Raw genomic sequence first — 14,588 nt, 5'->3', positions numbered from 1 at the left:
TGAGAGAATGAACATACGCTTTTGGTGCATCAGAATAATTTCATGAGAATTGAGGCGAAGGCATTAATTTAAGATATGACCTGTGGTGAAGGCATTAATCTGAGATATGACCTGAACAATGCTAAGAGCCCTTTTTGAATACAGATGATATATATCATGTAGCTCCAACATTAGGTGAGAAAACAACAAAAACAAAACCAGGAACATAGACTGGGTTATGGGCTATGCCAGGAACAGATATGTTCACATTTGAGAATGCTATGGAAACAAAAAGGGAAATCTGATGGAGGGGAACGAAACCAAAAACGGCAGAAACTATAGACATCCATTGCCTGGACCCCAGAAAATCCACACCTTCGATCTCTGTAGTTCTTTCTCTCTTCTTTTTAAACGCGCGATAATATTTCGTACGGACCACATTTTCACCGTTTGAGACGATGAAGGCACTCTCAATCCGTCCCGGTCAAAGGAAGTAAAAGGACACTCTCTCCATGGCCATGCAACCGAACAAAGCAAGAGACTACTCTCCTTTGTAACTCAGATGATATCTTTGTGCTCGAACATTTGCTGAGAAAACAACAAAGCAAAAAAAACAACAAGACGGCCCCTGGTTTTGCTCTCCTCTCATGGAAGAGGAACCATGGGCCGATGGCACAAGCAGACACAAACATTGACATCGCCAAAACAAATGCAGTAGCTGCAGAAATTATGGAGTAAGAAAGTCTTTGACCTCTGGAGCGCAAGACTTCAACTCCTTCCACCCACCCCTCCTCCCCTCCTACAAATAGACCCCCGCATCTTCCAGCCCATCTCACCACTGCAGTCCTGCTCTCCTCTGAAATCTGCAGTTCTGTTCTGCCTACAGCGAGGAAGCCTCACCGTTGTTTCTTAATAGAGGTGGGAAAGGAGGGACCTATCCAATAGAGGTTTTCGGGTTATGTTCTTACATTGCCGCCTCCCCGTTGTTTCTTAATCACTCTTTTCTTGATGGTGTTTTCTTTGACAGGTGGGAAGAAGTTGGGAAAACATGGCCGCGATGGGTGGGAACCAGAGGCAGATGATGGAGGATGCGGCGGAGGACAAGTTCCCGGAGGGGTTGCGCGTGCTCGCGGTGGACGACGACCGTGTCTGCCTCAAGGTACTAGAGGTCCTCTTGCGCCACTGCAAGTACCAGCGTGAGTCTCTTGATCTCTCCACTTCGTCATGGTCCATTAGATCAGAATCGGAGCCTTTTTGTTTCTCTGAATAATGCTCGCTGCTATGCAGCAACGATGGTGATGGATGCCAAGACGGCGCTGAAGATGCTCAGGGCGAGGAAGGAGCAATTCGACCTGGTCCTCGCCGATGTGCGCATGCCGGACATGGACGGCTTCAAGCTCCTCGAGCTCATCGGCCTCGAGATGGATCTGCCCGTCATCAGTACACTCACTACTCAACCCGAAGTCCTAATTCTATTTTTGCATGTACAATTGTTTTTAAGGAGTACTTTTACTGCTGAATCTTCAAGATACACTGAAAGGATATTTATTCCTTTAATTCGGCAGCATGTGAGATCCTATATTTTTAGGATGATTTTATGAAATCACATACAGATGCACATCATGCGCACACTATTTTGAACTTGGGCTTTGAGAAAATCTAAAGAGTAGGGTCCCCAGCCTATACCAGCGGAATCCCATCTAACCGTTCATCCGCTCAATCGGATGGCCAGTGGGGTAGCAGAGGGGAGGTGGACCGACACATGAGTTAGGAGGGGGGTGTGGGATCCAGATCTCATCTAACCGTTCATCCTTTTGATTGGATGGCCAGCGGGGCGGGTAGCAGAACTGAGGTGGATCGACACATGAGTTAGGAGGGGGAGCGCAGGATCCATATATACATAGTGGTGTCGGTTCCTCGCCCGAACTAATGGGATCCTATCTAACCATACATCCATCAGATCGAATGGCTAGTGGGGGAGGGGAATGGACGTGGATAGGTTAGCACATGAGTTATGAGATTCCATTAATTATTGATTTCAATAATTGTGTTGATTGTGTTTAGTATGCTAGAGACATGGTCATGTATTCCAAATAATCAAGCAACAAGATGTGTTTTTTCTATAGGAACTGCTTCTATTTTCGATCAATTTATCAGCCAATTGCATTCAAAGATGTCATCTGCATTCTATATACAATTGTTTTTACAAATTTAATAATTAATGCGGAAGTCTAGAGTTCAGTATCATGCGTACGATATATATGGGTAATCGAGCTTAGTAAGAGTAATTATCACTTCAATGTAATGTAGACCCCACTATGTACTTGTTTGATGGGTGCATTTATGGACATAATTTAATTTTGTATCCTGAAAATTGTAAAATCCTAGTCATAAGAATTAAATCTATAATATATTCTTTTTTCGTGATATGACCAAATTATATTTAATTGTTTTCTAAACTATCTTAAATTTCTAGTCCTTCCAATTACAGAAATTATACAATTGCACCATACCTGTTTTCTATGGTGGCATGAGTAATGCAATTCTGTACTGACATTATTCAAGGATTATTCATCTTTAATCTCCTTGAGTTTGTTAGTAGTTAAAACTATCTACTCTTAAGAATAGCATATAAATTAGGAGGGCCACTTCTAAGAAGATACATTGAGTAGGTCACTCATGTATCATATAGAAATCATGCAGATTAGTTGAGCTAAACTAGAAAACTATTACGTGTCATGTTATTTTTGACAGAAAGTGCTTACCACAAATATTTATTTTTCCTAAATTGTAATAAAATCCCCATAGATAATACTGCTTACCATATAAAAACTAATATGTGTGACCGCTTACCATGCTCAAAACATTGCTTGGGTCGACAACTGTTATCTAGTACGCTAGAGAAACATGGTCAACAATAGTAATTGATCTTGTGGTTCACCAATAGTTTTATGTGATGATCTGATTTACCTAGTTGGAACATGTTGTGATGATGGTTTAGGCATTGTGTTACGCTTATTTTTTTAAGCCATTATATTGAGTGTATGAATGTTTTCCCATTTAGTTTGCATTGAAACATCAGATTTATGGTAGTCGTGATATCATTTGAAAATCATGTGTAACATATTTGCTTCCCCACTTGCACGACACATTGGAAAACATCGAACTTAATTTTCTGTCTATAAGCACTTAGACAAAATTTATGTTCAGTTAATAGATTTTTGTGAACGTTTGAATTCCAAAGCTAAGCCGTTGGTCGTATGGCATGCAGTGCTATCAGTGGATTGCGACAAGAAGGCCGTGATGAAGGGGATAAATCATGGGGCGTGTGACTATTTGATGAAGCCAGTGCATACCAACGAGCTCAAAAATATATGGCAGCATGTTGAAAGTAGGAGAAGATCCCAAGCAATAAGCCACATGGGTAGAGATAATGATGACGACCAGAGAGTACATCCTGGGACGCTTGCCAAGAATAAGGACTCCAAGAGTAAGAGCAATGAAAAAGATAGTTCTAACGAGAACAAAGAGAGCACTCGTGCATCCACTACCCACAAGAATACAAGGGTGAAATGGACAACTGACCTTCATAACAAGTTTCTAGAAGCTATCAACCAGATCGGCCTTGATAGTAAGACACCATATTTTGTGCCTCATTCATTAACACAACACTTGTGGTTATTTGGTATTTATCATTAACAAATATTTTGATGACATTTTTGTAGAGGTTGCTCCAAACAAGATATTGGAGCTGATGAATGTGGATTGCCTCACTAGACATAATATTGCGAGTCATCTACAGGTTTATTTTTTATCCTCATGCCTAATTTCGTGTTTGCGTTACTATTATTCATAGTCTAACATTTTTTCATATATCAGTGCAAGCTTTTATTTTGTAAGAACATAACAATCAAAGCTTTACTAATGCACGGATCACGAACATGTGTGTGATTGTAATTCCTCTTGTCCCTGGATATGTAAGGCATGTCTTGTACAATGCATTACACGCACATTCTATTAGAAGCTGTGCAGCACTTTTAGTTCTTTTTGTTCCCACATGTCCACCATTACTTTTTTCCCATGAGCATGCATCTCATACATGGTTATTTTGTCTATATTTTTATTTCAGAAGTATAGGTTGTACTTGAATAGAGTCAAACCAAATTCACTCGGTGATGCAAGTGAAAGACAGAACTCATCCATGGACAATCAGAGGAATTTTATGCATAACCATGAGCATGAAAGATGGCATGTGTCCTCATGTGGCATCCCCTCCTGGAGTCCAAACTATTTCGGTGCAACTAGTCAATTAGGCCAGCTGACGGATAGCCAGAGCAGCTTGTGCATGGGGTCATTAATCCATGGTGGTGGAATGTCGAGGTATTTGGTTCCACACACACCGGATGTGAGAAGATTTGCTGGTTCCGAAGACCCTCCCATCAGCCTAGACAATGGCATACTCGATGACATAATGTTAGATGAATTTTCCACATATAGCTCTGGTACTTCCTATGTTGACTCCATGCGTGGCAAGCTGATGGAGACAAGTAAAGGCAAAAGCCCATCAAATCTTCGAAGTTACTTCACAAACACACCAAGTGGTCGCGGGAGCTCGGCACCCACAAATGAGTACCAGGTGCAACCTCTCGAGTCTATTAACCATTATCATACCCACATGAATGCACTTTATACACATATGCTCGGTGTAGTTGGTAGTTGTTCCAATTTTCCAGGTTTTGCTGGGAACTATAACAACCCCCGACGGTCTTCAATGCAGGTAAACTTGACCGGTATTCTTCATAGGGGTGGAACATCTCATGTCCCACCACACATGAACATACCAAGGATCAACCAACTGACGAACTATGAGACGTCATCTAGCGGATTGTTGCTGCAAAATCAATTGCCACCGTTCATTGGCAACACCACGTCAGTGACGGGTTTCAATGAACAAATAGTTCCATTCAACATACCTACCAACCCAAGCTCCGTAGGGATGTTGAATGCGCACAATAGTACTCCAATGGCACCATCTCAGATGTTTAGTGGAGGTAGAATTACTACATTACGGGAAGGCTTCAATGAGAAAATATCACCATTCAACATAGCAAGCAACACAAGCTCAGTAGGGACGATGTTGAATGGCAATTCTGCACTTGGTATTGGTAGCACTTCAAAAACCGAGACTAATATGGTGAACTCTGGAAGAACTATTTCTACAGGTTCCAACCTTCAGACAGATAGTTTCGTCACATTAACTCCAATGCCTGGTGGTGGGGATGCAGCTGGCATTCTCCCTGTGCAAGAAAGTATGGTTAATCAACAAGAGCCTAGTGATCTACTGAATGGCATTAATGCCTTCCCATCGGATGATATTACCAACCTTCTAAATAACGTAAGAACATTTCTTATTAACATGTATCAAATCTTTGCATATGAATTGTTGAGCTAGACAGGTGTATTCAAATCAATTTTCTTCTCATTGTAGGATTTCATTGGAGAGGATGCTGTCATGGATGGATAGTTTTGCCGGTTAGCACGACCTACTGGCAAGATGTTTTTGCATGTGTGTTGGAAAGTTGTTGATTGATTATTCCTTCAATCTTGCACACTGTACCATGAAATTATCTTAATTATTGTTGTCTAGTTAGAAGCACGATTGTGCCGATGCTTCTGTCACCTTTAGCTTTTAAGTATGTGTTGTATTTTGGGATAAAATAATGTTTTGTTATGCGAGATGCTTCATAGTTTTCTTCTATATGATATCAATGCGATGTTGCATCTTTCTCCGAGAAAACATTTAGCATCCCGAGAGAGGCACTATACAGATCTAGCTCCTCCTATAGTGCATGCATAGTATCGTTCCCAACACACCCGCCACAGACATCGTGCACATGACATGCACTTTATGAAGGTAGAACGGTAGTATGACAACACAATTTCATAAAAGATCTGCAACACGGCCATGGTAAGTGTCTGCGGTAGGTCCGAGGAGATTCCCACCGCCGAGTTCCACATCTACCAGTCGCCATCCTCTCTCCAGGGCTAGCCCAACGACCACAATACAGAGGCCACCCTCTGCCACCTTAGCCTCCTCGACTTCACGTGGCTCCAACTCTCGGATGGTATCCCCCAACACGAACACGTCTTCCACCTCGTCGTCTCCTACCACCTGCAGAGGCGATGGAGCTACTAGTCCTGCGCCTACATCTGGGGGACCCACGTCAATATCGACCGCAAGTCCTTCCTCAACGCAACAGACATTGAACTCCAACCCATGACAGAGCACAAGGAGCTCCCTCCCAACTTGAACCCGGCCACGGGTACCTACACCGTCTTGCAATTCATAATAATGTGTATCCACCCTGAGTTTCATGTCAAAGACATGTTGCCGTCAAATGTGTCGGACGCGATTGAGAAAGCAAAGGTGGGGTTAGCGCATAAGTTTAGCTGGGCGCAGCTGATCTGGGACCTAGTCCGGAATGAGATTCTCGAATTGTCGACCAGGGATCACTACACCATGCACCAGAATTCTCTACTGGTGTGTGTTCGAAAAAGTCAATTATACTGACACACAGTCGGTTGGGAAAACTTGCATCGGTCAGTTGGTCGGATATACATACTAGTGGCGTCCAATAGTCGCTTGGCTTTTCCCGTCTGGACTTTCCCCAACGGACACTTTCGGTCGGCAATAGTCTTTCTCGACCAATAATTTGTTGGTGGAGGCCGTTTTCCCGACCAACCTAGCTATCAGGGACGTAGTGCTATGGTGCAGTGGTAGTGGATGATAAAAATTCATACTTCATGGTGCATCTTCTCAGACTCATTTGGGTAAAGGATCCGGATGTGTTCGGGATGATGGACAGGATGGTGGACATGATTAGAAACTCATTCAGGAGGAATTTCAGACGCGGCCACAGGTGTCCAAACTAGTGGGGCCTGGGGATGAAACGTCTACAATTGTTCAGGTTCAACAGCAAAACCCTCTAAAAATAGCAAGCCATGGTGGTACAACTGCTGACGATGTTCAAACACAGGCTTGCGGCGGCAGAACTTTCGATCTAGGTTAACCCTGAAGGGTTTCAGAATATTTGGGGATTTATAGTGCAAAGAGGGAGTGCGAGGAGGCCACCGAGGTGGGCACAACCCACCTAGGCGCGCCAGGGGGCCCTGGCGCCCCTGGTGGGTTGTGCCCCCCTCGAGGCACCCCCTAGGTGCTGCTCTGGCCGAATGGATGTCTTCTGGCCCATAAAAAATCTCCGTGGAGTTTCACGGTGTTTGGACTCTGTTTGATATTGATTTCCTGCGATGTAAAAAACAAGCAAAAAATAGCAACTGGCACTGGGCACTGGGTCAATAGGTTAGTCCCAAAAATGATAAAATAACAACATGAATACTTCATAAATTATAGATACGTTGGAGACATATCAGCATCCCCAAGCTTAATTCCTACTCGTCCTCGAGTAGGTAAATAATAAAAGAAATAATTTATGAAGTGTGAATGCTAGCAAAGTGCATAACTTTGATCAATGATAATTTCAATCACTTTTCCTAGCATCATAATAGCAATACTTTCTTATAAAACTTCTCATGTTATAGTAGCAACCAATTCACATGTTAAGGTTCAAACAATGAATTCTCTTCAAACTCAACAACCTATGTTCTAAGTCACCAAGCAATTACAATTCAACTTATTCAACGGAGTTTAAGTAAGAGCTCCACATACTCAACCATCTTGTAGTCTTCTATGATTGCTAACACTCACCACGTACACATGAGCAAAACGTTTCAACCGGACACATAGAAAGATAGGGGCTTATTGTTTTGCCTCCCAACGTATTCACCTCAAGGGTGATGTCAACAATAATAGCTCATGCTACAAATATTCAACTGGACATATGTGCCTAGATCTTTCCTCACCACATGATGCTTGCCAAAAGAGAAAAAATAAAAAGGAATAGAGAGAAATACTTTGACTCTTTGCATGAAAGTAAATACATAAAAGTGAAAGATAGGCCCTTCGCAGAGGGAAGCAGAGGTTGCCATGCGCTTATTTGTTTGTATGCTCAATCCCTTAGTGCAAAAGAACATCACATTATATTGCCCCTTATGATAGCAACCTTTATTATGCAGTCTGTCACTTTTATTGCTTTGCCATCATAAGTTCGTATAACGCTTAATTTTCTCTTACACTAAATGATCTAACACTTTTAGAAGCAATTTTTATTGCCTTATTGCACCGATGACAACTTACTTGAAGGATCTTGCTCAATCCTTAGTTAGGTATGGTGGCCTCTTGGAAATAAGATTTGGGTTTAAGGGTTTTTGGATGCACAAGTAGTATCTCTACTTGGTGCGAAATTTTTGGCTAGCAAAGATGGAGGGCAAGCACCACATGTTGAAGGATCTATGACAATATAACTTCTATGTGAATATGAACAAACATAAATTGTTATGTTGTCTTCCTTGTCCAACGTCAACAGTTCTGGCATATAATATTTTGATGGGGGCTCACAATCACAAAAGATTTCCAAGATAGTGTATTTGCATGTGAAAGTTCTCTTCCTTATACTTTTTATTTGTGAATTTCTTATATGAACAATATTGTGATTGTCAAGCCTCAAAAGATTTCACTTTCTAAACCCAATGTGAAGCTACCACTAGGCATGATATGATTTCAACTTCATGACATTCAACTTATTCAACAATTTACTCATAGGATATAAGTTAAGCACAAGAGTGAATGACATAGAAAAGAGCTTCGTTGACGGGATGTGAATGCCGCTTACTTAGCCTCCCTGGCAATTATTTGAGGACTCTATTTTAATAAAAACTTTCAGATCTAAGTATTTTATTAATACAGCAAGCAAAATGAAAATAAAATGATATTCTAAGAATAGCACAACTCATGTGAAGAAGCAAAAACTTAGGCTCAACCGATACCAACCGATAATTGTTGAAGAAGAAAGGTGGGATGCCTACGGGGGCATACCCAATCTTAGATGCTTGAGACTTCTTGAATATTATCCTGGGATGCCTTGGGCACCCCCAAGCTTGAGCTTTTGTGTCTCCTTAATTCTTCTCATATCACGGTTTTCCTAAATCTCAAAAGCTTCATCCACACAAAACTCAACAAGAACTCGTGAGATAAGTTAGTACAAACCAATGCAAAAACCTTATCATTATCTACTGTAGCAAATCACTAAAATTATTGTTCAACATTGCATACTAAATGCCTATGCATATTTAATACTCCTATCCTCAAATAGAATCATTAAACAAGCAAACATATGCAAACGATGCAAACATAACAGCAATCTGCCAAAACAGTACAGTCTGTAAAGAATGCAAGCGTATCAATACTTCCCTAACTCCAAACAATATTAAATTCTACCACACTGTAGAAAATTTATCAGAGCTTATTATGCAAAAAGTTTCAACATTTTATCACATTCTGACTTTTTTAGGGAATTTTTGCAACAACGATAAACTTTCTGTTTTCAAACAGCAACATGTATACTTGCAAAATAAGCATGGCGAAGGCTATCAATGCCACTTTTATCGAAATAAAAGATGCAGAACATTATTCTAAATAACAGCAAGCAAGTCCTACAAAATAAATTGACGCTCCAAGCAAAAACATATCATGTGACGAATGAAAACATAGCTCCAAGTGAGGTTACCGATAATGTTGGAGACGAAAGAGGGGATGCCTTCTGGGGCATCCCCAAGCTTAGTTGCTTGGATCTTCCTTGGATATTACCTTGGGGTGCCTTGGACATCCCCAATCTTAGGGTATCATCACTCCTTATTCTCCTCATATCGATATCTCACCCAAAACTTGAAAACTTCAATCACACAAAACTTAACGGAACTTCGTGAGATAGGTTAGTATGACAAAGAGCAAACCCTTCCACTTTTGGTACTGTCAAAGACAAGATTCATAATTGTTATCACAAAATTCTTACTGTGGCATATCATTTCTACAATTTACGTTGAGCAATATAAGCCATAGAAACTAGAAAACAAGGAAGCTATGCATTGAAAATAGAATCTATCAAAAACAGAACAGTCTGTAGTAATCTGTACTCAAACCATACTTCTGCTACTCCAAAAATTATGAAAAAAAATTAGGACCACATGAGCAATTTGTATATTAAAATTCTGCAAAAAGAATCAACTCAATAGCACTCTTCTGTTAAAAATTAGACTTATTTTCGTGAGCACAAAAGTTTCTATTTTTCAGCAAGATCAAAGCAACTATCACCCAACATGATCCCAAAGGCTTTACTTGGCACTTTATTGAAACAACAGTAATAAAACATGATTACTACAGTAGCTTAATAATGTGAACACACAAAAACAGTAGGTAAAAGTGTTGGGTTGTCTCCCAACAAGTGTTTTTCTTTAATGCCTTTTAAGCTAGGCACGATGATTTCCAATGACGCTAACATAAAAGATAAGAATTGAAACATAAAGAGAGTATCATGAAGCACAAGTTCCTCTCTCATAATAATTTTCAGTAGCATCATGAATGGATTCAACAATATAACCATCACATACATCACTCTTTTCATGATGCACAAGCATAGAAGATTTATCACTCTTTATAGCATAGATGTCATCATAATAATCATCATAGATAGCAATTTCATTGTCATACTCAATTGAAACCTCTTCCAAAATAGTGGATGTATCACTAAATAAAGTCATGACCTCTCCAAATCCACTTTCATCAATATTGTAATAAGATTCAACACCCTCCAAAATAGTGGGATCACTACCTAGAGTTGACACTCTTCCAAACCCACTACTTGTATCAATGTAATCATGATAAATAGGAGGCATGCTATCATCATAATAAATTTTCTTATCGAAAGTAGAAGGAATCAAAGGATCATATTCATTAAGCAAAGCATCCCCAAGCTTAGGACAAGCATTATTTCCAGCAAATAAATCTTCAAACATATCATACTCATTAAACATAGCATCCCCAAGCTTGTGGTTTTGCATATCATCACAATAATTCTTATCAATAGCATGAATGGCACCAATAGTATAGCAAACATTATTATCATATTCTTCCCAATCATAATCATCACAACAAGCAATAGGCATAACAAAATCATCATCAATATCGTCATCCTCCATCAACATATTTGATTCACTTTCATGAGGCACGATGTGTGATGGGAGCAACATTATTTGGGAGAGATACCTTTTTACCTCTATTATTTCTTCTTTTCTTCTTCTTCACCACACCATGTGTGGGTTTAATTAATTTTTTCAAGCTTCTTATTGAAGAGATTGATTGGATAGGAAGCTCCTCCTCGTTACCCGATTCATCATAATAAACACTAGGAGGGTACTGGGGAATATTTTCCCTTTCATTAGTACTCTCTTCATATTCTATTTGTTTTCTTGACTTTAGATAGTTGGCAATATAAGAATTCTCAATGCAATTTACCGCACAAAACATATAAATTTCTTCTAGATCAAAATCAAGAAATCTCTCGAGATTAAATTTTAGAATACCCTTAGTTATACGTTTCATTTCTTCATACCCCAAAAGAAGACTAAGCTCTCTATGATGCTCAAGGGTCATCAAGTTATCACAATTTTTGTACACTATTTGATCATGAAAGAATTTGCATTGGAGATTTAAATGACCACATTCCTTGCAAAGTTCACAAGGATGGATAAAAAATTAAATCTTTCAGCACAATCATCTAGCCTCTCTTGAAATTTTTTTTGTTTCTAAATATTTATGCTTCTTACAAAATCTATACTCCCTTTTTGTTGTGCAATTGCACTCCCAATTCACTCCACAAAAAGTGACATGCTTATAAGAAACATTTTTGTCATGACTTGTGCAATCATCATTAGCATTTTGGATATTCAAAGAATTCATACTAACAACATTGCAATCATGCTCATCATTCAAATATTTTGTGCCAAGAATTTTATTGACTTCTTCTTCTAGCAATTGGGCGCAATTTTTTGAACCATCATTTTCAAGAAAGATATTATAAAGATGATCAATAATATGATGCAACCTAAATTCCATTTTTTATGTAGTTTTCTTTTATAAACCAAACTTGTGACAAAACAAGAAACTGAAAGATTCAATTGCAAGATCTAAAGATATACCTTCAAGCACTCACCTCCCCGGCAATGGCGCCAGAAAAGAGCTCGATGTCTACTACGCAACTTTATTCTTGTAGACACGTGTTGGGCCTCCAAGCGCAGAGTTTTGTAGGACAGTAGCAATTTTCCCTCAAGAGGATGACCTAAGGTTTATCAATTCGTGAGAGGTGTAGGATGAAGATGGTCTCTCTCAAACGACCCTGCAACCAAATACAAGAAATCTCTTGTGTCCCCAACACACCCAATACAATGGAAAATTGTATAGGTGCACTAGTTCGGCGAAGAGATGGTGATAAAAGTGTAATATTGATGGTACAAATATATCTTTATAATCTGAATAAATAAAAACAGTAAGGTAGCAAATAATAAACGGGTACAAAACGGTATTTCAATGCTTAAAAAGGAGGCCTAGGGCATGTAGTTTCACTAGTGCAACCTCTCAACAGTGCTAACATAGTTGGATCATATGATTATGTTGGGTTTCGTAGTATTTCAAAAAAATTCCTACGCACACGCAAGATCATGTGATGCATAGCAACGAGAGGGGAGAGTGTAGTCTACGTACCCACGCAGACCGACTGCGGAAGCGTTGACACGATGTAGAGGAAGTAGTCGTACGTCTTCACGATCCAACCGATCAAGCACCGAAACTACGGCACCTCCGAGTTCGAGCACACGTTCAGCTCGATGACGATCCCCGGACTCCGATCCATCAAAGTGTCGGGGAAGAGTTCCGTCAGCACGACGGCGTGGTGACGATCTTGATGCACTACAGCAGCAGGGCTTCGCCTAAACTCCGCTACAGTATTATCGAGGACTATGGTGGCAGGGGGCACCGCACACGGCTAAGGAATAGATCACGTGGATCAACTTGTGTGTTCTAGGGTGCCTCTGCCTCAGTATATAAAGGACTAGAGGGGGGAGGCTGGCCGGCCAAGGTGTGGCGCGCCAGGAGAGTCCTACTCCCTCTGGGAGTAGGATTCCCCTCCCAATCCTAGTTGGAATAGGATTCGCGGAGGGGGAAAAGAGAGAGAGGGGGCCGGCCACCTCTCCTAGTCCTAATAGGACTAGGGGAAGGGGGAGGCGCGCAGCCCATGTAGGGCTGCCTCTTATCTTTTCCACTAAGGCCCATCATGGCCCATTTAGCTCCCGGGGGTTCCGGTAACCTTCCCGGTACTCCGGTAAAATCCCGATTTCACCCGGAACACTTCCGATATCCAAACATAGGCTTCCAATATATCAATCTTTACGTCTCGACCATTTCGAGACTCCTCGTCATGTCCGTGATCACATCCGGGACTCCGAACAACCTTCGGTACATCAAAATGCATAAACTCATAATATAACTGTCATCGTAACCTTAAGCGTGCGGACCCTACGTGTTCGAGAACAATGTAGACATGACCGAGACACGTCTCCGGTCAATAACCAATAGCGGGACCTGGATGCCCATATTGGCTCCTATATATTCTACGAAGATCTTTATCGGTCAGACCGCATAACAACATACGTTGTTCCCTTTGTCATCGGTATGTTACTTGCCCGAGATTCGATCGTCGGTATCCAATACCTAGTTCAATCTCGTTACCGGCAAGTCTCTTTACTCGTTCTGTAATACATCATCCCGCAACTAACTCATTAGTTGCAATGCTTGCAAGGCTTATGTGATGTGCATTACCGAGAGGGCCCAGAGATACCTCTCCGACAATCGGAGTGACAAAACCTAATCTCGAAATACGCCAACCCAACATGTACCTTTGGAGACACCTGTAGTACTCCTTTATAATCACCCAGTTACATTGTGACGTTTGATAGTACCCAAAGTGTTCCTCCGGTAAACGGGAGTTGCATAATCTCATAGTTACAGGAACATGTATAAGTCATGAAGAAAGCAATAGCAACATTCTAAACGATCGGGTGCTAAGCTAATGGAATGGGTCATGTCAATCAGATCATTCTCTTAATGATGTGATCCCGTTAATCAAATAACAACTCATTGTTCATGGTTAGGAAACATAACCATCTTTGATTAACGAGCTAGTCAAGTAGAGGCATACTAGTGACACTTTGTTTGTCTATGTATTCACACATGTATTATGTTTCCGGTTAATACAATTCTAGCATGAATAATAAACATTTATCATGATTATAAGGAAATAAATAATAACTTTATTATTGCCTCTAGGGCATATTTCCTTCAGTCTCCCACTTGCACTAGAGTCAATAATCTAGATTACACCGTAATGATTCTAACACCCATGGAGCCTTGCTGCTGATCATGTTTTGCTCGTGGAAGCGGCTTAGTCAATGGGTCTGCAACATTCAGATCCGTATGTATCTTGCAAATCTCTCTGTCTCCCACCTGGACTAGATCCCGGATGGAATTGAAGCGTCTCTTGATGTGCTTGGTTCTCTTGTGAAATCTGGATTCCTTTGCCAAGGCAATTGCACCAGTATTGTCA

General features: G+C 40.6%; 1 protein-coding gene across 1 annotated transcript; it reads left to right on the top strand.

Annotated features, from left to right (window-relative positions):
• The first annotated feature begins 830 nt into the window (after nucleotides 1-830).
• LOC119333947 (two-component response regulator ORR25-like) lies at nucleotides 831-5,715 on the top strand. Its single transcript, XM_037606656.1, has 8 exons — nucleotides 831-897; nucleotides 1,007-1,175; nucleotides 1,267-1,419; nucleotides 3,251-3,610; nucleotides 3,705-3,781; nucleotides 4,109-4,615; nucleotides 4,757-5,374; nucleotides 5,468-5,715. The coding sequence occupies exons 2-8, from the start codon at nucleotides 1,028-1,030 to the stop codon at nucleotides 5,501-5,503; spliced, it is 1,899 nt and encodes a 632-aa protein (XP_037462553.1). The 5' UTR covers nucleotides 831-897; nucleotides 1,007-1,027; the 3' UTR covers nucleotides 5,504-5,715.
• The last annotated feature ends 8,873 nt before the right edge of the window (nucleotides 5,716-14,588 follow it).

The sequence above is a fragment of the Triticum dicoccoides genome, chromosome 7A (genome assembly GCF_002162155.2).
Source record: "Triticum dicoccoides isolate Atlit2015 ecotype Zavitan chromosome 7A, WEW_v2.0, whole genome shotgun sequence".
NCBI lineage: Eukaryota > Viridiplantae > Streptophyta > Magnoliopsida > Poales > Poaceae > Triticum > Triticum dicoccoides.
Note: the sequence above shows the minus strand (reverse complement) of the source record. Positions and strands in the feature narration are given on the sequence as shown.